The 26,094-nt window shown below is 46.6% G+C and overlaps 1 protein-coding gene and 5 non-coding genes across 7 annotated transcripts; 1 reads left to right on the plus strand and 5 right to left on the minus strand.

Moving 5' to 3' along the window:
- The first annotated feature begins 17,784 nt into the window (after nucleotides 1–17,784).
- On the plus strand, nucleotides 17,785–20,732 carry LOC109769457 (probable protein phosphatase 2C 1). 2 transcript variants are annotated; one of them, XM_020328203.4, is made up of 12 exons: nucleotides 17,785–18,003; nucleotides 18,570–18,621; nucleotides 18,732–18,811; nucleotides 19,005–19,086; nucleotides 19,175–19,245; nucleotides 19,341–19,420; nucleotides 19,511–19,608; nucleotides 19,777–19,900; nucleotides 19,996–20,078; nucleotides 20,192–20,240; nucleotides 20,333–20,400; nucleotides 20,484–20,732. In XM_020328203.4, the coding sequence occupies exons 1-12, from the start codon at nucleotides 17,903–17,905 to the stop codon at nucleotides 20,562–20,564; spliced, it is 969 nt and encodes a 322-aa protein (XP_020183792.1). In that variant the 5' UTR covers nucleotides 17,785–17,902; the 3' UTR covers nucleotides 20,565–20,732. The 2 variants fall into 2 exon arrangements, with proteins under 2 accessions (XP_020183792.1, XP_020183793.1); XM_020328204.3 differs by having other exon boundaries at nucleotides 17,808–18,003; nucleotides 18,979–19,086.
- A 1,072-nt stretch (nucleotides 20,733–21,804) lies between these two features.
- Nucleotides 21,805–21,878, minus strand: TRNAI-GAU (transfer RNA isoleucine (anticodon GAU)). The gene has a single exon. It is a non-coding gene; the product is annotated as a tRNA-Ile (tRNA).
- Nucleotides 21,879–22,600: 722 nt separating this feature from the next.
- On the minus strand, nucleotides 22,601–22,674 carry TRNAI-GAU (transfer RNA isoleucine (anticodon GAU)). Its single transcript has one exon. It is a non-coding gene; the product is annotated as a tRNA-Ile (tRNA).
- A 106-nt stretch (nucleotides 22,675–22,780) lies between these two features.
- Nucleotides 22,781–22,854, minus strand: TRNAI-GAU (transfer RNA isoleucine (anticodon GAU)). Its single transcript has one exon. It is a non-coding gene; the product is annotated as a tRNA-Ile (tRNA).
- A 270-nt stretch (nucleotides 22,855–23,124) lies between these two features.
- TRNAI-GAU (transfer RNA isoleucine (anticodon GAU)) lies at nucleotides 23,125–23,198 on the minus strand. Its single transcript has one exon. It is a non-coding gene; the product is annotated as a tRNA-Ile (tRNA).
- Nucleotides 23,199–23,300: 102 nt separating this feature from the next.
- On the minus strand, nucleotides 23,301–23,375 carry TRNAI-GAU (transfer RNA isoleucine (anticodon GAU)). The gene has a single exon. It is a non-coding gene; the product is annotated as a tRNA-Ile (tRNA).
- Nucleotides 23,376–26,094: the final 2,719 nt, after the last annotated feature.

The following is a 26,094-nucleotide window of genomic DNA, read 5'->3' on the forward strand; positions in this document are numbered from 1 at the left end:
GCCCCACCCGGTGGACCCCCGGGACCCTTCCGGTGGTCCCGGTATAATACCGGTAACCCCCGAAACTTTCCCGGTGGCCGAAACTTGACTTCCTATATATAATTCTTCACCTCCGGACCATTCCAGAACCTCTCGTGACGTCCGGGATCTCATCCGGGACTCCGAACAACTTTCGGGTTTCCGCATACATATATCTCTACAACCCTAGCGTCACCGAACCTTAAGTGTGTAGACCCTACGGGTTCGGGAGACATGCAGACATGACCGAGACGCCTCTCCGGTCAATAACCAACAGCGGGATCTGGATACCCATGTTGGCTCCCACATGTTCCACGATGATCTCATCGGATGAACCACGGTGTCGAGGATTCAATCAATCCCGTATGCAATTCCCTTTGTCAATCGGTATGTTACTTGCCCGAGATTCAATCGTCGGTATCCCAATACCTTGTTCAATCTCGTTACCGGCAAGTCTCTTTACTCGTACCGCAATGCATGATCCCGTGACTAACGCCTTAGTCACATTGAGCTCATTATGATGATGCATTACCGAGTGGGCCCAGAGATACCTCTCCGTCACACGGAGTGACAAATCCCAGTCTTGATCCGTGCCAACCCAACAGACACTTTCGGAGATACCCGTAATGCACTTTATAGTCACCCAGTTACGTTGTGACGTTTGGCACACCCAAAGCACTCCTATGGTATCCGGGAGTTGCACGATCTCATGGTCTAAGGAAAAGATACTTAACATTGGAAAAGCTCTAGCAAACGAAACTACACGATCTTTTATGCTATGCTTAGGATTGGGTCTTGTCCATCACATCATTCTCCTAATGATGTGATCCCATTATCAATGACATCCAATGTCCATAGTCAGGAAACCATGACTATCTGTTGATCAACGAGCTAGTCAACTAGAGGCTTACTAGGGACATGTTGTGGTCTATGTATTCACACATGTATTACGATTTCCGGACAATACAATTATAGCATGAATAATAGACGATTATCATGAACAAAGAAATATAATAATAACCTTTTATTATTGCCTCTAGGGCATATTTCCAACAACCTGGCCCAGGACCATTTGCGCCTTTTGGCTCACGTATATGATAGTGTCGCTAGCATCCATATGACAGAGAACCCGGGCAGACATGACTAGTCGTGAACCCAAAGTGGCACTAACTTACGGGGACAGGCATACATGACCCAGCCTCAAACATGTCGGTCATCAGCTTGTGAATCCGGGCTGTAGCAACTGGGCTAACATGACTCCGGGAACTCGGGCTGTAGCAGGCTAGAAGGACTCCGGAAGTCACCGCGTGACATTTCCCCGAAGGGCCAGACACAGGAATGAAGTGAGACACATGCCGGCCAATCTAAGTGTTCCGGAGCAGTAGTAAATGGGCTAGCAGGACTCCGGTAAACCGGGCTGTAGTTGACTACCATGGCTCAGTGGAATTACTAGACTACATTTCCCCATAAGAGAGGCTACCAAGGATAAACAACTAGGTAGTCGGATCCCACACATACCAAGCATTTCAATCATACACACAATATGCTCGATATGTGTAATTACAATATGGCATCACAACAAAACTCTACGACTCAAAGTATTTATTCATTAGGCTCCGAGGAGTGAAGTGTTACAAACATGGTTCTCATGACCCAACATACAGAGCATACAAGCAACAAGCACATGCGGAAGCTTAACTTGTCTGAGTACAGACAACTACAAATGAAGAAGGTTGAGAAGCCTGACTATCTACAAGACCCTCCCAAGGGTACAAGATCATAGCTGAGGTAACAAGCTAAACGTCGAAGTCCATGCGGAACTACTAGTGAGACTGAAGTCTCTCCGCAAAACATAAAATAAGCAAACGTGAGTACAAATGTACCCAGCAAGACTTACATCAGAACTAACTACATATGCATCGGTATCAACAAAGAGGTGGTGGATTTTAACTGCAGCAAGCCAGCTTTGAGTCAGTGGCTAACCTGAACTACGACTGCAAGTAACTCTTTTGAGGTGGCGCACACGAGTCCACATATTCACCATATCAATACACCACTATGGAACCGCTCCCGTCTCCTACGAGAACGCCATCCATAGCACTCACGCTTATCTTGCGAGTTTTAGAGTATCCACTTTCACTTGTCTATGAACTGTACAGGCAACCCAGAAGTCCTTTACCGTGGACACGGCTATTGGAATAGATGATGTTAACCCTGCAGGGGCGTACTTCTTCACACACGCTCTCACCACTTATCGCCGTTTACATGACATGTACTCGGCAACCTTCAAGCGGAAGCCCAGCGAGGGTGTCGGCCACGACCTGACTAACCACACAAGTCTCTCGTCCAGGTTTATCGCCTATTCGGGTTCCATCCGTAAGGAGATCCGGTCGGGGTGTCGCTCACGGCGCCAAACGATGTGTGCAGGGTTCCAAGCCCACCAAACGGGTGGCGCTTGGCATACCCGGCCACGGTGCCTAGTCTGACCCAAGCCCACCTGTACCGGGTGCCACTTGGTAGACTACTACCACAACCTACAAACACCAGAAACTAGTTGCAACTCCTGGACAGAGATCGAGTTGATTAGTAAGTCGAGAGAGCTTGGAGTGCCCGGAGCCCAATGTGTGGTAGTAACTGTTCATGGATCACAAACAGAGAACTCAGTTCCTGAGGACGGCTTCAGTGAGACAACTCACCATGTACTCCTACATGGCCTCTCACCGATACCTTTACCAAATCGTGTTCACACACTTAGCTCTCAACAATAGGACATGTTCTCAACTTTCCAATTCATCCTGATGAATCAGACCTGACACAACTCTAAGCAATAGCAAGCATGACAAACAAGCACGAATGAGTAGGCACATCAGGGCTCAAACAACTCCTACTCATGCTAGTGGGTTTCATCTATTTACTGTGGCAATGACAGGTCATGCAGAGGAAAGGGGTTCAACTACCGCAGCATGTAACAGATGAATCGTTGTTGTCCTAATGCAGTAAAAGAGAGCAGGAGCGAGAGAGTGGGATTGTATCAGAATGAACAAGGGGGTTTTGCTTGCCTGGCACTTCTGAAGATAATATAGTTCTTCATCGGTGTCATCGATCACGTCGTCGGAAACATCGTCTACTAAGAGGGGACGGTTACCGGCACACAGAGAAGGACACAATCAATGCAATGCGACAATATGATGCATGATCATGTCATGGCAATAAGATGTGGTTTGGGCTAATGCAGCTAAGGACAGAAGGGTTTGAGCTTATTTGAACCAAAGATTCAAATTCAAACTCAAACTATGAATTTATAAAGTGCATTATGATGTTTTTATATGAACAGGAAGGTTAAGTTGCTTAAACGTGCATGGAAATGCCATAAACAGATTCTTTGGATTTTTCTGATCATTTTTCATATATAATTTATTTCATTCTGAGTTATAGATTAATTTCTATGAATTTTAGAAGTTTAAAGCATTTTCTAAATAAATAAATGATTTCTGATTTATTTAAAACTCCAGAAAACATATACTGCGTCAGCATGATGTCATTGTGACGTCAGCAGGTCAGCGGGGTCGTCCAGGTCAAACCTGACCAGTGGGGCCCACTGGTCAGTGACTCAGTTAGCTAACTGAGTTGATTAGTGCTAAACTAATCCTAACTAAAATTTTAGGAGGGCTCGGCCCACATGTGAGTGGCTCATCTAATTGACTAAGTTAATTAACACTAATTAAACCTAACGCTAATTAAACAGGACCTGGGCCCACATGTCAGGGACCCAGGGAGGTCAAACCCCCTGGTCAGCGGGGTCAAACCCAGTCAAAATGACCGGCGGTTAGCCGCCGGCGACGGCAGTTGCGGCGGAGGGGCTCCGAAAACGCCCACGGGGCTCCGTTTCGAGCGTGGTTTGTTGCTGCAGCTTGCTGGCGCTCGCGCGCATCCAGTGGTGGCTGCGGCTGGGCGTGGGGTGGCCGGAATCGAGCCCGGCGACGAGCCATGGCGGCGGTCGGAGTTCGGGTGACGACGAATTCGTTGCTACGGTGTGCAAAATGACCGGTTCTCGACGCCTACTATACCTGTGCATGCCCACAAACCCTTTGGGACACCCTGGCACGACCAAATGGTTGTCGGAGCAACTCCGGCAACGAGCCCGAGCGGCGGCGGGATTTGGCCACGGTAGGAATCGCAGCTAGAGGGCGAGAGGAGCAGCGGGGTTAGGGGGAAGAGAGAGGAGCTCACGGTGGTTGCTACGGTGGCCTCGGCGAGCTCGGGGAGGGGCTGGTGACGACGGAAGGTCGCCGGCGATCACGGCGACCGAGAGGTTGAAGACGACACAGTGACGATGGAACAGGGCTTCCGGCGAGGCATGAGTCGGCGGAGGGGACGTGGGCGGTGTTGCGGTTCTTCCGGACGCGTCAGCGAGGCGAGTGGTGGATGGTGGCCGTGGTGACAGCGAGCGGCAGCGACGAGCGCACTCGGGTGCACTGCGGGGAGAAAATAAAGAGGGGGAGTCACGGGGAGAGTGGGAGAGGGTCGAGGGGGGTCTGCGTGGCACTCGTGGAGGCGTCCAGGCCCTCGGCGGCAAGCAGGAGCTGGTGAGGCGCGTGCCCAGCGCGCAGCGAGCACGCGCTCGTCCTTCTGTCCAGGGAGGTAGACGACAGGGTTGTTGCGGTGGTGGGCTGGGCCAGTCAACTGGGCCGCCGGGTAGGTTTGGGGCAGGTATTCTCTCTCTCTCTCTTTCTAATTATGTTTCTGTTTTTCTATTTTATTTACTCTGTTTCGATTTAGTTTAGGCACTAAATCATTTAGATAATTCCTGAAAATTATTTAAGAGGTTAACTGAATTATTACAGAGCTCCACAAATAGCTTCAGAATTATTGGAGCCACAATTTATTTTGTAGCATTTAGTAGCTCCAAATCAAATACAATATGGATTAATTCAAAAATCCAGAATGGTCCTAGAAATATGTGCACCATTTTTGGCAGGGGTTTTCAACCAATCCAAAAATAATGAACTTTTCTAAAGGGCATTTTGGGTCATTGAAAATATTTAAGTTTGAACCTAGTTGAATTTCATTTGCTGCTAGGGTTTATTAGTCCCCATTTCAAATTTCAAATAAAATTTAGACATGATGTATGGATGCAATGCCACTATCTGCAACCAAATTCTAGGGTTGTGACGGTGGAGATTCGGCCATGTGAATGGCCATGTGATGCATTCTTGGAGGCGGTCGGAATTTATGAGGATTTCTATTATTTGGCTGAGAATGTAGGCATCACCGACTTCCTCCACGACCAGTGTGATCAGTATCTCCTACTCACTAATACTTTCGTGCAAAATTTTCATTTGCATGCTAGGAGATCACCACCCATGATAGAGTTTCATATATATGATGAGCATATGGAGATGACGCTTTATGACTTCTGTGAGGTCTGTAGATTACCTTATGAGGGTAGCGTCGAGGAACCACGTCCGAGAGATGTGGAAGATTTTATTGATGAAGTCGCTATAGGGGAAAGGAGAAGGGTGTCGGAAGCGAGAGTGGCTAGTTTGCATTTTTCCTGTTTTGCACTACTACTCATTATTTGTGGGGAGATGTTTAATTGCTCGCGGGGACAGTGGAGACCTTAGTGCTCATGACCTGGCCATTTTGCGCCATGCTTTACTTCGTGATAAAACTTTCAGTTTAGGCGCTATGGTTGCTAAACGGTTGAGTTTAAACCTTACAAAGGGTCCTATTTTCGAAGCTATCTTCGCCTCCCGCCTTTCTAGACGCTTCAAGATACCCATTAGGCATTATGAGAAAGAGGAGAAACTGCTACCCACTATATACTTAGATTATGACAGCATGGTAGCACATAAGTTTATTCGCTATGATGAGGAAAAGAGACTCATCTATAACTTGATATTTAGCAAGGATACTTTTCAGTTATTACCTTGCCTGCGCCTACTTTGTTCGATATTCATTCAGGAAGGTACTTCGTTTTTCCCGTGGACATTCATGCATACTGGGAGGGGACGCGATCCCTAGCTCCTAAGCCATAGCCATCACCTGACCCATATCAGGAGTATATTTATTAGTGCGAGCCACAGAAGCTCGCCAACCAGTGGAACCCCCAGGATCCTCCTCAGTACACCGGAGAGGACTACTTTGATCCATGGGCATAGACCAACTTAAGCCAAAAGCCTAAGCTTGTGGGAGTACGTATTTCTCACCGACATTACATTCATGTTCACAAACTCATTCTAGTTGTCGTGTTCATACTTTTTCATTGTATTATCCATGTTAGTTTATTTCTTTTTCCCGCTTTCTTCTTGTGTGTTTGAAAAACCTTAAGAAAAAACAAAAAAATAGTTGTAGCTTCTGTTTAGTTTACTTTCCATGCATGCTTAGTTTTAGTAATAAAATAAAAACCCAAAAAGATTTCTCGTTCTTCTTTTGCTTGTTGGGAGCTTTCCCGTGTAAATAGTTTTTCTCGTTCTTGTTTCACTTTCTTCAAAAAAACAAAAACTCCAAAAACATTTCAGTGTGTTTCTTTGAAATTATTTTCTTTTATTTGGGGGTCGAGAGGAGAAGACCACGATGAAAATGTTGAGTGGCTCTCATATGCATTATTGTTGATCTAACAAAGAGCCCATATTACCTTATCTTCTCCTTTGAATAAATGTTTGTAGATTCCAGCTTAGTCCAATGCACGTGCACTATTATTATTATCCACACCGTTCGGTCGTGCAAGTGAAAGGCAATAATGACGATATATGATGAAATGATTGAGATGAGGGAAAGCTGGTATGAACTCGACCTATCTTATTTTTGTAAATATGATTAGTTCATCATTCCTGATTCAGCTTATTATGAATGAAACATGTTTGCAATGACAATTAGAGATTATAGTTATTCATGTCATGCTTAATTAGCTAAGAGTTTATAATGGTTTACCTTGCATGCCAACATGCTTTTAAAATGGTTGTGATGTAGTATGATAGGATGGTATCCTCCTTTGAATGATTCGAGTGGCTTAACTTGGCACATGCTCACGCATGTAGTTGCAACAAAATAAACATAGCCTCCACGATATTTATGTTCATGGTGATTTATATCCTACTCATGCTTGCATTAAATGTTGGTTAATCTCAATGCATGTTTATGACTGTTGTCGCTCTCTAGTTAGTCGCTCCCCAGTCTTTTTCTAGCCTTCACTTGTACTAAGCGGGAATACTACTTGTGCATCCACTTCCATAAACCCAAAGTTGTTCCTTATGAGTCCACCATACCTACCTATATGCGGTATTTACCTGTCGTTCCAAGTAAATTTGCATGTGCCAAACTCTAAACCTTCAAATGATAATCTATTTTGTATGCTCGAATCGCTCATGTAGCAGCTAGGGCTGTCAATATCCTCCATGCTAGGTGGGTTATTCTCACGATGAGTGTACTCCGCTCATCATTCACGAGAAAATGGCTGGCAACCGGGATGCGCAGTCCCATGCTCAAATCAAATCAAAATATAATTGCAAACAAAACTCCCTCGGGACTGTTGTTAGTTGGACGGACCAGCCGTCGAATGTGCTTGTTGGTGGTGGGGGGTATAAACTTTACCATTCTGTTTGGGAACCGCCTATAATGTATGTAGCATGGAAGATACCGAGATCTCTTGGTTGTCATGTTAACAATGAAAGCATACCGCTCAAAATATTATTTATCTCTGTTTCAAAAACTCAAGCTCTAGCACCTCTACAAATCCCTGCTTCCCTCTGCGAAGGGCCTGTCTATTTACTTTTATTGTTGAGTCATCATCCTCTTATAAAAAGCACCAGTTAGAGAGCATCACTGTCATTTGTATGCATTGTTATTAATTTATACTGAGTATGACTCTGACTGGATCTCTTTTACCATGAATTACAATGTCTAGTCAGTCCTTAATCTTCAGGGGTGCTTTGCATTTATGTTTTGCGGTCTCAGAAAGGGCTAGCGAGATACCATCTTGTTATATCATATCATTATTTCTTTGAAAAAGTGTTGTCATCCGAGATTTATTATTATTGCTCGCTAGTTGATTATGCCATTGATATGAGTAAATGTGATACCTAAATGTTGTTGTGAATATGGTTAGTTCATAGTCTTTGCTGAAAACTTGAATGCTAGCTTTACATATTTGCAACAACAAGATCAAACAGAGTTTGTAAAAGTTTTTCTTTATCACTTTTAGATTGTCAACTAAATTTCTTGAGGACAAGCAATGGGTTAAGCTTGGAGGAGTTGATACGTCTCCATCGTATCTACTTTTCCAAACACTTTTGCCCTAGTTTTGGACTCTAATTTGCATGATTTGAATGGAACTAACCCGGACTGACGCTGTTTTCAGTAGAATTGCCAAGGTGTTATTTTTGTGCAGAAATAAAACTTCTCGGAATGACCTGAAACTTCACGCAGATCCGTTTTGGAATAAATAAAAAATATTGGCGCAAGAATCAACCGAAGGGGGCCACACCCTATCCACAAGGGTGGAGGGTGCGCACGCCCTCTGACCTTGTGGGCCCCCTGGACCTCCACCGACCTCAACTCCAACTCCATATATTCACGTCCGGGGAGAAAAAAAATCAGAGAGAAGGATTCATCGTGTTTTACAATACGGAGCCACCGCCACCTCATGTTCTTCCTTGGGAGGGCAGATCTGGAGTCCGTTTTGGGTTCTGAAGAGGGGAAATCATCGCCATCGTCACCATCAACCATCCTCCATCACTAATTTCATGATGCTCACCGTCGTGCGTGAGTAATCCCATTGTAGGCTTGCTGGACGGTGATGGGTTCGATGAGATTTACCATGTAATCGAGTTAGTTTTGTTAGGGTTTGATCCCTAGTATCCACTGTGTTCTAAGGTTTATGTTGCTATGACTTTCTTATGCCTAATGCTTGTCACTAGGGCCCGAGTGCCATGATTTCAGATCTGAACCTATTATGTTTTCATGAATATATTTGTGTTCTTGATCCTATCTTGCAAGTTATAGTCACCTACTACGTGTTATGATCCGGCAACCCTGGAGTGACAATAGTCGGGACACTTCCCGGTGATGACCGTAGTTTGAGGAGTTCATGTATTCACTAAGTGCTAGTGCTTTGGTCTGGTACTCTATTAAAAGGAGGCCTTAATATCCCTTAGTTTCCAAGAGGACCCCACGGCCACAGGAGGGTAGGACAAAAGATTTCATGCAAGTTCTTTTCCATAAGCACGTATGACTATATTCGGAATACATGCCTACATTATATTGATGAACTAGAGCTAGTTCTGTGTCACCCTATGTTATAACTGTTGCATGATGAATGCCATCCGACATAATTACCCATCATTAATTAATCCATTGCCTACGAGCTCGTTTCATATTGATCTTTGCTTCGTTACTTTTCCTTTGCCACGGTTACGATTGCTATGAAATTACTACTGTTACTTTTGCCACCGTTACCGTTACTTCCATACTACTTTGCTACAAAATACATTGCTACAGATATTAAGTCTTTCAGGTGTGGTTGAATTGACAACTCAGCTGCTAATACTTGAGAATAATCTTTCGCCCCCCTTGTGTCCAATCAATAAATTTGGGTTGAATACTCTACCCTCGAAAATTTTTGCGATCCCCTATACTTGTGGGTTATCACACACTTTTGACCCATCTCGGTGGCACCAATTAGAAATCTCGGTGAGACCGATATGTTCAAAAATATGAATGTTAGGAATCTCGGTGGGACCGACTGGAACAACTCAGTGGGACCGATGTGCTAGGGCTTAGGGAAAACATCATCTCGGTGGCGCCGATTACATCAACTCGGTGAGATCAAAGTGAAGCAATAAGCAACAAATAATCTGTCAAGCCAACTCAGTGAGACCGATTGCATAAACTCAATGGGACCAAAGTGAATGCAATAGATCACAGAGCGTTGGCAAGGCCATCTCGGTGAGACCGAGATCTGTATCGGTGTGACCGAATCGTTAGGGTTTGTGGCAGTTGCTATGTCAAATGAACTCGGTGGCTCCGGATAGAAAGAATCAGTGGGGCTGAGTTTGAGTTTAGGGTTTGGACATATTTGGATGGAGAAAGTGGCTGAGGGTTTTGGAGCAATATCACTAAGCACTTGAGCAAGTAGACCATTAAGCAACACCCCATCCCCTCTTAATAGTATTGGCTTTCCTATGGACTCAATGTGATCTTGGATCACTAAAATAAAGATGAAGAGTCTTGAGCTTTTGCCAATCTTTGTCCTTAGCATTTGGAAGGGGTTTCACATCCTCTTGTCCTTGCCACTCCATCGTTGAACTTATCTGAAACATGCTAGATAAAACCATTAGTCCAACAAGAGATATGTTGACATTAATTACCAAAATCACCCAGGGAGCACTTGTGCTTTCATCCTCGGGGAGCTCCTTGCGGAGTAAGTATGCTAGGAGGGGCTTGGTACATGGTGTAATAACCGACATGACCTCGTGAGCTGAAGTCGTTTCCTGAATGACTGATCCTCCAATTATGTCCTGCTTCGCTTCGTCCTCGGGTGGGATACTTTGTCATGTGTCGTTTGATTTCGGCATTATTGTATTGTTTTGCCAGACCACATATGGCTTAAAGAGCCATTCAAGGAAGGTGTTATTGGGAACCTTGTCCCTTTTGGCGCCCATTCGGGTGAGGATATCGGTGGCTTGATTGCTATCACGTGGGATGTGATGAAATTCCAACCCTTCGAACCTTGCCAAGATTTTAAGGACTGCATTCCGATATGCGATCATCTTCGGATCTTTGGAGTAGAATTCGCCATTTACTTGGGAGATAGCAAGGTTAGAGTCACCTCGGACTTCGAGGCGCTTGACACCCATCGAAACAGCTATCTGAAGCCCATGCAGAAGGGCCTCGTATTTGGCATCATTATTTGAGTCTATGTACATGATTTGTAGCACGTACTGGACGTTGTCGCCTATTGGCGATGTAAGCACTACTCCAACTCTGATGTCTACTACACAACTTGTTCTTGTAGACTTGTGTTGGGCCTCCAAGCACAGAGTTTTGTAGGACAGTAGCAATTTTCCCTCAAGTGGATGACCTAAGGTTTATCAATCCGTGGGAGGCATAGGATGAAGATGGTCTCTCTCAAACAACCCTGCAACCAAATAATAAAAAGTCTCTTGTGTCCCCAACACACCAAATACAATGGTAATTTATATAGGTGCACTAGTTCAGCGAAGAGATGGTGATACAAGTGTAATATGGATAGTAGATATTGATTTTTGTAATAAGAACAACAAAAACAACAAGGTAGCAATTGATAAAACGAAGCACAAACGGTATTGTTGTGCTTGAAAATGAGGCCTAGGGTCCATACTTTCACTAGTGCAATCTCCCAACAATGCTAATATAATTAGATCATATAACCATCCCTCAATGTGCAATGAAGAATCACTCCAAAGTTCCTATCTAGTGGAGATCATAAGACAAAATTGTTTGTAGGGTGCGAAACCACCTCAAAGCTATTCTTTCCATTCGATCTATTCAAGAGTTCGTACTAAAATAACACCAAATAATTTCAAATTCATAATGCTCAATCCAACACAAAGAACCTCAAAGAGTGCCCCAAGATTTCTACCGAAGAAACAAAGACAAGAACGTGCATCAACCCTTATGCGTAGATTACCCCAATGTCACATCGGGAATCCGCGAGTTGAGTGCCAAAACATATATCAAGTGAATCAATACGATACCCCATTGTCACCACGAGTATTCATATTCAAGACATATATCAAGTGCTCTCAAATCCATAAAAGTATTCAATCCGATAAAACGAAATCTCAAAGGGAAAACTCAATTCATCACAACAAGATAGAGAGGGGAAAACACCATATGATCTAACTATATTAACAAAGCCCGCGATATATCAAGATCGTGACATCTCAAGAACATGAGAGAGAGAGAGAGATTAAACACATAGCTATTGGTACAAACCCTCAGCCCCGAGGGTGGACTACTCCCTCATCATCATGCATGGTGGCCGCCGGGATGATGAAGATGGCCACCGGTGATGATTCCCCCCTCTAGCAGGGTGCCGGGACGGGGTCTAGATTGGTTTATCATGGCTACAGAGGCTTGCGGTGACGGGACTTCTTATCTAGGGTTACCCGAGGGTTTTTGGAATATTTGGGAATTTATAGGGCAAAGAGAGGGTGCAGGAGGCCACCGAGGTGGGCACAACCCACCTGGGCATGCCTGGGCCCGCAGGCGCACCCTGGTGGGTTGTGCCCCCCTCGGGGCACCCCCAGGTGCTTCTCTGGCCCACTAGATGTCTTCTGGTCCATAAAAATTCCACAAAAAGTTTCACGGTGTTTGGACTCCGTTTGATATTGATTTCCTGCGATGTAAAAAACAAGCAAAAAACAGCAACTGGCACTGGGCACTGGTCAATAGGTTAGTCCCAAAAAATGATATAAAGTTGCTGTAAAATGATTGTAAAACATCCAAGAATGATAATATAATGGCATGAATACTTCATAAATTATGGATACATTGGAGACGTATCAGCATCCCCAAGCTTAATTCCTACTCGTCCTCAAGTAGGTAAATGATAAAAGAAATAATTTATGAAGTGTGCATGCTAGCAAAGTGCATAAGTTTGATCAATGATAATTTCAATCACTTTTCGTAGCATCATGACAGCAATTATTTCTTATAAAACTTCTCATGTTAAAGTAGCAACCAATTCACATGTTAAGGTTCAAACAATGAATTCTCTTGAAACTCAACAACCTATGTTCTCAGTCACCAAACAATTGCAATCCAACTTATTCAACAGAGTCTAAGTAAGAGCTCCACATACTCAACCATCATATAGTCTTCTATGATTTCTAACACTCACCGCATACACATGAGCAAAACGTTTTCGGACACATAGAAAGATAGGGGCTTATAATTTCGCCTCCCAACGTATTCACCTCAAGGGTGATGTCAACAATAATAACTCATGCCACCCATATCCAACTGGACATATGTGCCTAGATCTTTCCTCACCACATGATGCTTGCCAAAGGAGAAAAATAAAAAGGAATAGAGAGAAAAACTTTATCTCTTGCATAAAAGTAAATACATAAAAGTAAAAGATAGGCCCTTGGCAGAGGGGAGCAGAGGTTGCCATGCGCTTATTTGTTTGTATGCTCAACCCCTTAGTGCAAAAGAACGTCACATTATATTGCCCCTTATGATAGCAACCTTTATTATGCAGTCTGCCGCTTTTATTCTTTGCCATCACAAGTTCGTACAACGCTCAATTTTCTCTTACACTAAATGATCTAACACTTTTAGAAGCAATTTTTATTGACTTATTGCACCGATGACAACTTACTTGAAGGATCTTGCTCAATCCTTAGGTAGGTATGGTGGACTCTTGAAAATAAGATTTGGGTTTAAGGATTTTTGGGATGCACAAGTAGTATCTCTACTTGGTGCGAAATTTTTGGCTAGCAAAGATGGGGGCAAGCACCACATGTTGAAGGATCTATGACAATATAACTTCTATGTGAATATGAACAAACATAAATCATTACGTTGTCTTCCTTCTCCAACGTCAACAATTTTGGCATATAATATTTTGATGGGGGCTCACAATCACAAAATATTTCCAAGATAGTGTATTTGCATGTGAAAGTTCTCTTCCTTCTACTAATCATTCATGAATTGCTTGTATGGCCAATATTGTGATTGTCAAGCCTCAAAAGATTTCACTTTCTAAACCCAATGTGAAGCTACTACTAGGCATGATATGAACATATAATTTCAACTTCATTACATTTAATTTATTCAACAATTCACTCATAGGACATAAGTGAAGCACAAGAGTAAATGACAAGCTACTTCAAAAGATATAAGTGAAGATCAAGCGAGTAGTTATGTAAATGGGTAGCTATTTGAGGACTCTCTCTTGTTTAAAAGTTTTAGATCTAAGTTTTTTATTAAAACAGCAAGCGAAACAAAACAAAATGACATTCCAAGAATAGCACACATCATGTGAAGAAGCAAAAACTTAGGCTCAACCGATACTAACCGATAATTGTTGAAGAAGAAAGGTGGGATGCCTACCAGGGCATCCCCAAGCTTAGATGCTTGAGACTTCTTGAAATATTATCTTGGTATGCCTTGGGCATTCCCAAGCTTGAGCTTTTGTGTCTCCTTAATTCCTTTTATATCACGGTTTCCCTAAATCTTAAAAACTTCATCCACAGAAAACTCAACAAGAACTCGACATAGCCCGCGCCGGGCAGTCGTCGCGTGGCGCGGAGGAAAGAAAGGTGGTCGTCGTTGACGTTGGAGTCGTCCCAATCCCCTCCCCGCTCACACGCCATGAGGCTCCGAGAGAGTGCGGCGCGGCGGTGGAGGAGAAGACATGTGGCGGAGCTGCGGAGGGCTTGGGGCAGAGGAGGTCGACGACGGCGAGCTGCGGCAGCGCCTCGGCGGAGTGCTGAGGTGCGGCAGCAGCAAGAAGAAAAGGGAGCAAGAATGGCGAAGGGAGAGGAGGGCGCGCGTGCTCTACTGCTCCCCCTCCTCCCCCTACTTATAGCCCCTGGGCTGCGAAGCCGAGGGGGCGCGGTGTGGGATCGTGGGATTAACCGTGCCCACGACCCCACGACCCCGCGATTAATGTGCGAGTTACTGGGCGCAGTAACTCCGCGAGGAATCCCAACCGGCCTGCCTCGGCCATAACGTATCCGCTCGTGTGCCGAGGCCCGGTAGTGGCGGGCCCAGCCTACTGTCACGTCCCATCGTGCGCGTGGGCTGGCAGGCTGGCCTGGCTGGCTGGCGCCGCGTGGCGTGCTTGCAGCGAGCGGCGGGCCTAGAGGCCTAGCAAGCACGCCACCTGGTTCCCGCCTTGATGTTTTGAATTTATCAGGCAAGACCGCCTGGTCGCATCCGACTCCTAGCAGGCGGCAAGCCAGGAGACGGCCAAGGCCACCAAGCGCTCGGAGGGGAAACTGCTGAGGCTCCTCTGCTCGGTAGCCACGGCGCCTCACCAACTTCGGGGACTACTGTCGGAGTAATGGGCCATGGGTAGCCTCATCCGTGTCCCTTAGCATTTCAAGACATCGGGGCCGACTGCGCCCCTCAAGCTTCAAGGAAGAAGCGCCGCCTTCTTGTGGCCGGCTGGTCCAAGCAGCCGGCTGCCAGAAGACGGCTAGACTCCAAAAGACGGCCACGAGGTAGGCCGGCTCCCAGCAGGCGGCCCACGACGCCCTCAAAGTTTGCACCCACATAAAGACGACAAGACAGGGTGTGGCTGCAGTGCGGCCCATCACCTCCATATCCAGGACAGAGCGTGGCCACAGTGCGTCGTACCAAGCGGAGATCTCTGCACGACGCGGCACTGTTGCCACTCCATCCCTAACGTCACCCCTGCCAGGCAGAGCCATGCTCCCATGATGGCCTATCAATACGCCCTGCAGGCGACGGGCCCTACCTGACAGCGAGAGCCTAGAAGGCGGCGAGACCAGACCAGCCGGATCCAAGGGAGGCCAGCCTCTAGCAGGCGGCCCTCCCCTCCTTTGGAGTCTGTGCGCCATTAATCACAAGAGATGGGGAGTGGCTACAGTAAGCCGCCCACCAGGCGGCAGAACTGTAGCCGCACCTCCCACGACCAAGCACGCGTCATTAGCATCACGGCTACAGTAATGAGCGGACGGCCAGACCCGCCAGCGGCGGGCGCGGCCTGTCGGCTCCGTACGAGACAAGCCGGCGGGACCCACCAGACGGCGGGCCCCAGCAGCCGGCGGAGAAGCCGGCGACCAGAGACACTGCCAGCCGGGTCCTACACCTGGCCAGATTACCATTGTACCCCTGGGGGGTAGGCCTATATAAACCCCCCAGGGCACCCATGCAAAGGGTTCACAACCTGTTTAGACCCAGATACACATAAGGAGAGAGGAGAGCTAGCCTTGCCTTCTTCCTCCTCTAGCATACAGCTCAAGGAGCGACATTGTACTCACTTGTGCCTTAGTGATCATGCGGAGACCCCGCAGAGCAGGAGTAGGGGTGTTATCTCCTAGGAGAGCCCCGAATCTGGGTAAAGTTCGACGGCGTTCGTGTCTACGCCTTATCCCGCTTCCGGGCACCGGCGACGTTCTACTCGCTCCCACCATGATAAGCCACCCGTTGGCATATGTCGCACCAAATCCCCGACAGCCAACTAGGTTGGTACCCCCTAGTCCAGAACACCGTCAGTGGTAATCGGGTTTAGGAAGATAGAGGAGTTGAGTGGCTCGAGTGGATTGTTTGAGGATCTCTGGCTTGTGGTCTTTCCTTGAAGTTCAAATCAAAGTACATTTTCATGTGCCCCTTTTGGTAGCAAGGTTGTCCTACGACCAATGTGAATGTTGGATTCACCAAAAAACTATAAAGTACTCCTTCCGTCCCATAAGGGGGTATTTATAAGAGCTTAATGTAGATGTCATCTTGAAATGAAGATAAGGTGGCCATTTATAAAGGACTGTTTTCAAGAGATAGACTTGATAAAATGTTGGTTCTCTCAATTGGTTTGTCTTCAATCACTAAAACCCCAATAGAGGCATCTAAGAGATCCACTTTCAACCATGTTCGGCACCCATTTTCCATGTGTAATTCGCATTTGTATTTGAATTTTTCAGCGATTGCAGACACATGTCTTCAATATCTATAAAGAAAAGAAAATGACTTCATCAATATTTGTGGGCCTAAGTAACAAATATAGTGCCAAAGAAATTCTTAAGAAAAAACTTCATACAATTCAATACAACAAATCATACAACCCCACAAAGGAAAAAACTTCCAAGGATTTCAAACCTCAAAAATTTCTGCGAAGATGTTTGAATCAAAGAAGCTCTTGACTGACGCAGCCAGCCAGGGACCAAACTGAATGAAAGGAGAGTTTATTAGAGCATCTCTAGCAGACCCCGCATAAGTGGTCAAACCCGCAAAATTTTCGCGTTTTACAATTTTAGGCGAAAAAAGTGTCCAGAACAGAAATCGTAAAAGTAGTCCAACCCGTAAAATTTTTAAGGGCCACCGCAAATGCTCACCCGAAACCCTTATCTTTGGAGGTTGGAAGGCCGAGTCTAGGGGGCCCTATACCGGTCAAACCTCGTCGGAGCAAACACGCCGCCGCGGAGTTTGCCGGAATCCGCCCTAAACTCGCCGGAATTCATCACCGCACATCGGAAAAGGCCGCTAGACGCCGCAATCGATCACCGCCGGTTCGAATTGGACGAGCTCAACATCGTCGTGGCCTCCCATGACCTCAGCCTGGCCGCCGGAATCCTTCCGACACGGCAGGCAAAGGGGTACGGCTCGCCTGGCAATAGAGCAAGGCTCGAACGACGGAGGCGACGGGGCGTGGCCGGCAAGGTTGGGCGCGGACGACGGAGGCGACGGGGCGTGGCCGGCGAGGCTTGGCGCGACCGGCGCGGTGATGGGGCGCGACCGGCTGGGACGGGGCGCGACCGATGGGCGATAGGGCGCGGCCGACGGGCGACGGGGCATGGCCTGCGGGCGACGAGGCGCGGCCGACGGGGTTGGGCGCGGCCGGCTGGAGGAAGGGGCGGCAACGGCCGGACTGGAGGAAGGAGTTCTTTATTCCAGTTTTACAGTTTATTTTACGGTATCTATTCTGCCGCGCTAGTTTTCGACCCGCAAACACGATCTTCGTGAAACTGCAAACGCGTTTTGCGGATCAAGTTTTTGCGGGGTCTGCAAAGTTGCTCTTACTGGGAGCCTGCAAAACAACAGGCGACAGCCATGTTGATGTGGCCTGTCTGCCTCCACTAGCACTAGCGCCTCCCCAATTTGCCGCGGGCGACGGAGGATAGCAGCGCAGCGGCACAGCAGCCAGAAGACGGCCATGGCGGCTTCCACCGCGTCCCGCCTCTCGCCCCCTTGCCTCCACGCTGCTCCCCACCACCCGCTCCGCCGCTCGCGTTTCTCCCCTCTACGCGCCGCCAAGTATATACGCCTCCCTTTGCTCCATCCTTCTTTTTTCACGAAATATTGCATTCCCAAATGTTAGGCTCCGCCCGGTTCATGGAACCTGGAATAAGATAATTTTGGGGGGTTTCTGGTAGTACATAGGCTAGTGACTGGCGAGTAATGATTATACTGGTCTTTTTTTCCATTCGTACTCCCTCCGTCCAACGTTTTTGACACTAGTATAATGTTAAAAAAGTTCTTATATTTTGGGACAGAGGGAGTATTAATTAAAGAAATTATGTTTAACTTTTTTGTGGTTTTTTTTTTCTGTTTAACTTGAAGATAGTGTTGGCCATGTGTTCTACTCCCTTAATAAACAAATATAAGAGCGTTGATCTAAACACTCTTATACGTATTTCTTTACGGAGGGAGTATTAATTATCGTTATTAATACATACTGGTAGCAAGGTGCGAAACTAAGTTGCTTGCTCTAGTTTAATGGTGGACCGAAAGTTGGATCTGCTTCTTAAGTGCTAATTATGGTTCTCGATTTACTTATTGTGCATCTGTCGGCATTTGGTCATGTGAATCTTTGATTGTAGGTTGGAAGCTGTGTTATCTATTGGAACTCATGTAATCCCACACCCAAGAAAGGTTAGCAAATTTATGTCAATTCAGTTGTTTGCAAATCATATATTGGATGGTGCTTTTGCCTTTTTCCATATGTAGACCTGAAGTTCCCTACTTTTTCTCGCATTATCAAGGTTGAGACCGGAGGAGAAGATGCTTTCTTTGTGGGCGGTGATGGTGGTGGAGTATTTGCCATTGCAGATGGCGTTTCAGGGTAATGCCATCTTTGCTGCAATGAACTTTATTTATTTCGAGAATCGCTCCATTGAATTGCAATCAGGGCCCTTAGTCTCATCTCTTGTAGTTTGGATTGCTTTCAGCACTTTACAAGAGATATATGTTGCTTTCAGCAATTTGCATTGACACATGGCTTTTATCCAGCTAGTCATTCTCTTATCTACTGACAGATGGGCAGAAAAGAATGTCAACCCAGCTCTGTTTTCTCGAGAGCTTATGGCAAACAGCTCTACTTTTATAAAGGATGAGGAGGTATTTCTATGTCAGTACTACTGAATAAATTATGTTCCAGTACCATGTCATGTACTACTGTGTGACAAACTAAATATCATGTCTTCAGGTCAGTCAGGATCCTCAAATTCTTCTAATGAAGGCTCATGCTGCAACTTCTTCCATTGGATCTGCTACAGTGTAAGCATGTTCTTACAGTGTTTACAGCCTTCCAGATCACTCATTTTCCTAGTAGATGTGTCAAAATTTTATACAATTATGTGCAATGGTAACAGAATCGTCGCGATGCTTGAGAAGACTGGAACCCTGAAAATTGCGAGTGTGGGAGACTGTGGTTTGAAAGTTATTCGAAAAGGTGATTATGAATGAAATTTATATTTATCTTAAGGTTATTAGAATACTTACTTCATACCAATTTTAATATTTTTTCTTCTTCAACATATAGGCCAAGTGATGTTCTCTACATGCCCGCAAGAACATTACTTTGATTGTCCATACCAGCTAAGCTCCGAGGCAATTGGTCAAACATCTCAAGATGCACTGGTATTTAGTTGCTTTTTTTATTTCTGTTGCAGCACCAGCAATATGACACGACTATTGTAATGTCGATCATTTATTACTTCACTGCGGTGATCTATAGAGCCGAACAATATTTAAGTGTTCTTGAAGACTGTTGCTTACTGATCTTGATCCCTTTTGGTTTTATGCCAGGTTTGCACTGTAAATCTTATGGAGGGTGACATGATAGTCAGTGGCTCAGATGGATTCTTCGACAATATATTTGATCAAGAGATCCTTGGTGTCATTAATGAGTCTCTAGGCACAGATGAAGCTGGTAAATCTCTCCCTCTTTCCACTCAGGCAACTGGAGACGTAAAACAGCATGGTGCATCCTTCCAATCCCTCTGAAAACTTTGATGTTTTCCGCAGCAAAAGCTTTGGCGGAGCTTGCAAGAAAACATTCAGTGGATGTAACATTCGATTCACCCTACTCGATGGAGGCCCGGAGTAGGGTGCGAAACAAATACATCCTCCCTGTTATCCTATCACTCTTCACAAGTTTCTTCAATTCTTTTGCTAAAAAATGTATGATATCACACATTTCATTCCGGTTACTTACATGCAGGGTTTTGATGTTCCTTGGTGGAAGAAGCTACTTGGAGCTAAGCTAGTAGGTACGTGACCATGATCCCATCACACGCTGTGGCATGCTCTGTTCCATCCAGCAGAACCAGCAAGCTCATGATGCCTTTTTTTGTTGATGCAGGCGGTAAAATGGATGATATTACGGTCATTGTCGCACAAGTGAAGACAGTGGTGATCCCAGACGATGAGGTAGACCTGTAGATTCATTCAGTTTCAATAAAGTTATTTACATTTTTCACATTGGGGTTGTTTATGTGGTGTGATATTTGCAGGGTAGTGGAGTTGAACTGGAGAAAGTGGGTGGTGAGCAACTCGCTGCTGCTGGAGTTGCATCCACTGAACAGAATGAATGAAAAGGAGTTGTATATATTGAATAGAAATTCATTTTCTTTTCCATTTTGGTCATGTTGTACTATACCGCAGTCCAAGGAAATTGAAGTGAAATGTATACTTGTGAATACCCATGCGTGTATAATTCCTGCAGATTGGGTTTATTAATACTAGTAAAATTACTCTTTGAATCTCGACTTATTGCAGGGGTGGATTAACAAGCAGCTCGGCTCGTTAAGACTCATGATCATTTAAGCCTCAGATTTTCAAGCTCATTTTCATTAACGGTCCAGAACCTAACATTGACAGGTTCATTAAAGTTCACGAGCGCGTTAGGGCAACTCCAATTGGCGACCGCGTTTGGTCCAAATCCAGTCTGTTTGAGTCGAGACAAACGCAATCCACGGCCCAACGTGCGACCGCAAAAGCTGTCCGGCTCGTGTCCAGCTTGACCCAAATCCGGCGTAAATTACGGCCAGATTTGCGCCCAGGCGAACACTGGACGGACGCGTCTCCCTGTCTGCCCCGGGCCTAGTCAGCCGCAGAGCTGCCCCCTCCCCCCCCCCCCCCCCCCCCCCACGGCCCTTTTTAATGTGGAAGTTGTGGACCAGTCCACTTCCACCGCTGCCTTCTCGAGCCTCGACACCCAAACCCTAACTTCGGCCGTCGCTCCGCCCATGCTCCCTCCGGCCGTTTCCCCGCCATGGGAATGTGGAAGTGGATCCCCGGCAAGAAAGGGAAGCATGACCATGAGGCGGGTTCCTCATCTGCATCGTCCTTGCCGGCACCGCCACCCCCACTACCACCTCCCACCATGTACATCGAGGAGGAGGAGTTGGTGAGGAGGGTGGTCAAGGACTCCATGCGGGACCACGACAACGCCCAGTGGTAGGGCCTCGACGTTATGATGGCCCCGTCGGCCGCCGGCGACGTCGCCATACTGGAGCTAGAGGTGAAGGAGGTGTTTGAGGAGCCCCCTATTGCGGACCGGAACCGGCCTTGGGCCGCAAAAATTTGAGTTGCTAGGCTTCCTTGCAAACTGGTTGGGTGCCTCGATAACCCGACCCGTGACGTGTGCTATTTTTTCTCCCGATGCGACGAACGGACATATTTGCTAGTTGCTACGAATTTAATTTAAAAGATCCGGTTAATGAGATACAAGACCTAGTAATAATTTATTATTCTCACTTAAATTAGTAGAGAAAACAATGAGCGGTTAGGGAATATATGCAAAAAAAAAAGTAATCACAATTAAAAACAAATTGGTCCCGATGGGGCTTGAACCCATGACCTTTGGCATATCAAACCAACACTCTAACCAACTGAGCTACAGGACCTAATTATTTTGAGTCGAGACAAACGCAATCCACGGCCCAACGTGCGACCGCAAAAACTGTCCGGCTCGTGTCCAGCTTGACCCAAATCCGGCGCAAATTACGGCCAGATTTGCGCCCAGGCGAACACTGGACGGACGCGTCTCCCTGTCTGCCCCGGGCCTAGTCAGCCGCAGAGCTGCCCCCTCCCCCCCCCCCCCCCCCCCACGGCCCTTTTTAATGTGGAAGTTGTGGACCAGTCCACTTCCACTGCCACCCCCACTACCACCTCCCACCATGTACATCGAGGAGGAGGAGTTGGTGAGGAGGGTGGTCAAGGACTCCATGCGGGACCACGACAACGCCCAGTGGTAGGGCCTCGACGTTATGATGGCCCCGTCGGCCGCCGGCGACGTCGCCATACTGGAGCTGGAGGTGAAGGAGGTGTTTGAGGAGCCCCCTATTGCGGACCGGAACCGGCCTTGGGCCGCAAAAATTTGAGTTGCTAGGCTTCCTTGCAAACTGGTTGGGTGCCTCGATAACCCGACCCGTGACGTGTGCTATTTTTTCTCCCGATGCGACGAACGGACATATTTGCTAGTTGCTACGAATTTAATTTAAAAGATCCGGTTAATGAGATACAAGACCTAGTAATAATTTATTATTCTCACTTAAATTAGTAGAGAAAACAATGAGCGGTTAGGGAATATATGCACAAAAAAAAGTAATCACAATTAAAAACAAATTGGTCCCGATGGGGCTTGAACCCATGACCTTTGGCATATCAAACCAACACTCTAACCAACTGAGCTACAGGACCTAATTATTTTGTTAATATTTGTTTTATATTAAAATAATTGTTATTAAAAAGCAATGACCAGTTATTAGAGAATAATGAAAAATACTAATCGCAATTAAAAACGAATTGTTTCCCGATGGGGTTTGAACCCATGACCTTTGGTATATCAGACGAATACTCTAACCAACTGAGCTACAGGACCTAATTGTTTTATTAATATTCGTTTTATATTACTCCCTTCGTTTCTAAATATAAGTCTTTGTAGAGATTCTACTAGGTGGACTACATACAGAGCAAAATGGATGAATCTACACTTAAAATGCATCTATATACATTCGTATGTGGTTCATAGTGGAATCTCTACAAAGACTTATATTTAGGAACGGAGGGGGTAAAATAATTGTTTATCAAAAAGCAATGACCAGTTATTTAGAGAATAATGAAAAATAGTAATCGCAATTAAAAATTAATTGGTCCCCATGGGGCTTGAACCCATGACCTTTTGCATATCAGACCAACACTCTAACCAATTGAGCTACAGGACCTAATTATTATGTTGATATTTGTTTTTTATTAAAATAATTCTTTATAAAAAACAATGATCAATTAGAGAATAATGAAAAGAGTAATCACAATTTAAAACAAATTGGTCCCGATGGGGGCTTGAACCCATGACCTTTGGCATATCAGACCAACACTCTAACCAGTTGAGCTACAGGACCTTATTACTTATGTGATATATTTTGTATTTTAAAATAATTTAAAATGTACTGTAGTTACGTTTTTTGCTTACACTGCGCCCGGGTTGAATAACTCCGAGAGGTGTTCATTCAAGAAACGATTGGAGTCAACCCTGCGACAAATTGGAGGGTCCAATGGTTCGCATTTTTATTCTGACTGTCGTGTCTCGTACACATACATCAGCGATGCATAGGGACTTCTCTCTGAAAAAATAATGGGCGGTACTCTGCGCCAGCGCACCGGCCGAAAGTTTCGGTCGGTCTGGCCAGATCCTTCGATCTACACGCTCTACCGTTAGATCTCTCCCACATCCTCTCCCGCACCCATCGTCAACCTCCCGCACGGGGAAAAGGAGAGGAAGGAGAGCGCCGCCCCCGCACCCGACAGCGAGCCGCGCCACGGACTTCCCGTGCTGCGCTTGCAACCTCTCGTCGCCGCCGTTCCCATCCCTCATCGCCGGCCATCGTGTTCTTTGCGGCTTCTCGCCATGGCAGGTCGCCGCTCCGACATCACGCCTATGTAGCACCGGCCGACAGCAGTAGCACCTCGCCGCCCCTCATGGTTGCAACACTAGGTGCGCGCCCGGCCGCCCTCGCCGTCGGGTGCATGCCGCTCGCATCGCCATCGTCTCCCTGGTCGCCACTTCCATCTGTCGCCATCGAAGCAAAAAAAAACTCACCGATGGAAGCTTTGCAGGTTGCCGGTTGCAACAAAATCAGTGCTACGATGGGCGGTTGAAGCAAAATTAAAAAACGGTTTCCAGCAAATGTGAACGCCCGTTCCAGCTTTTGTTTGGTCGGTTGCAACAATTTACGGCGTCGCCGGCGAGGGGGTCAAGAGCTCCGGTGGGCGGTTGAAACAAAATTGAAAAACGTTTCTAGCAAATGTGAACACCCGTTCCAGCTTTTGTTTGGTCGGTTGCAACAATTTACGGCGTCGCCGGCGAGGGGGTCAAGAGCTCCGGTGGGCGGTTGAAGCAAAATCGAAAAACGCTTCCAGCAAATGTGAACGTCCGTTTCAGCTTTTGTTTTCGTCGGTTGCAACATTTTACACTTGAACATCTGGTTGTAGCAAAGTCAGGCGCCTTCGTCGCCGGCCACGCTCGCCGTCGTCCTGGTTGCAACAAAACCGAGCTCCGGTGGTAGCTTCCTCGATACCAGTTGCAGCAAAAACGTAGCATCGGCGGCGGCGGAGGAGCGGGAGGGGGGAGGGGGAGCATGGGGACGCGCGTGGCTTGGCAGCGGGGAACGGAGGGTGAGCTCGCGCCATTTGATGTGGAAAAGGGAAGGTTGGATCGGGAAGTGGGAAGGACGGTTACACGGGCCCACGAAAAAAAGGGGTGTGGCCCTCTACGCTCGCGCTGGGCGCTTCACGAGGCGTGCGGCCGGCCGAAGCTTGGGCCGGCGCACCGTCTGGAAACATTTACCAAAAATAATTATCACACGAAGATAATTACACAGTAGTAATGTATAGCCCTAATTTTGTCTTCAGCGTTCAGTGGTTTGAGAAAGTCATGATGATTTCCTGCTGCAGCATACGGCAATTCATCGCTCCGGTAATCCTGTGGAGTAGGCTCATCTATCTTCAGACCCAGAGTTTATTATTACACTCATCAGTTTTAATACAAATTCCGAAATCCAATTTGGTTCCCGAGAGCGTTCCTACGTGCGAAAATGATTTTCGAATTGTCAAAAGAATATGAACAAAAAGAAAATTATGTATTCATGGTCAAATCCAAATGCTACCTATGAATTTTTAGGCAAAAAGGTTAAACATTTGGACCCTGAAAAAAAAATTGAACACCCAATGTCATCCCAAAGTGTCACACCAAATTTGTTCTTTTCACCGACGAAACACTATCGCTCCATTTCGCATGAAAATTGTCGAGCATGCTTGCAACTCTAACACGAACATCCACACAAAAAATAGAATATTTTTGAAAACATTTTACTACTTTTACTGAGTTAGTGTTCATGCGGGAGCAAATGCTCCGGGGAGCCAAAACGCTTTCCCCATACAAATTACTTGACAACTCTTTTTGTGCCACACGTCATCCGCCAACCTTTCGCCGAATGGTGGTAAGCCACTCACCCCGCATTGCCCTCCTGCTTGGGCGACTCAGGCGGCAACCAAGCCCAACCGCCAGGCCCGCTGCCGCAGCTCTCTCCATCCCCTCTGTCGCCGCCGGGCTAGGCGCCTAGGCCTAGGCGGCTGACGACGGTGGCAGAGGAGTTCCTTCCGCTCGCGGGGTAGGGTGGTGAGGGGCATCTTGACGAGCTGGAGTGCGTGCCTCGAAGGGTCTCCACGGCACGTCGGGCTTCCTCGGCGGGCCATCAATCTGACCTTGGATCGTCGGCAGCAGCGTGGAGGGCCTGGTGGATAGGTCGGCAGCATGCGTGGTTTGGCCTCTGGTCAGATCCGATCTGGCCGGTGCGGCCTGCTCGCTGCACAGTGGCAGAGATCTATGGCGGCACGTGCACACGATGCTTAATGAAGGTTCATCGAGTAGATCCAAGTGAAAACTTTGCTCTCGACTAGTTGCCAACTGCCAAGGCCGGCGATGACAGCGCTCTTCTGTATCGTCTCCTTCTTGAAGGCACCTATGTGGAGAAGCTCCACACCTCTATCCGCTACCTCCGAGGGAAACCGTAGATCAGTCAACCGGATGACAGCGGCGCTCTACCGTCGTTCCCCCCTTGG

This window comes from Aegilops tauschii, chromosome 3 (assembly GCF_002575655.3).
Source record: "Aegilops tauschii subsp. strangulata cultivar AL8/78 chromosome 3, Aet v6.0, whole genome shotgun sequence".
Taxonomy (NCBI): Eukaryota; Viridiplantae; Streptophyta; class Magnoliopsida; order Poales; family Poaceae; genus Aegilops; species Aegilops tauschii.

Bases quoted from the DNA above. Each gene is read 5' to 3' on its own strand.
- LOC109769457 (XM_020328203.4), top strand. From the start codon at position 17,903: ATGGCGGCTTCCACCGCGTCCCGCCTCTCGCCCCCTTGCCTCCACGCT. The intron at 19,421-19,510 runs GTGATTATGAAT...TTCAACATATAG, and splicing joins TTTGAAAGTTATTCGAAAAG to GCCAAGTGATGTTCTCTACA. The intron at 20,241-20,332 runs GTACGTGACCAT...TTGTTGATGCAG, and splicing joins ACTTGGAGCTAAGCTAGTAG to GCGGTAAAATGGATGATATT.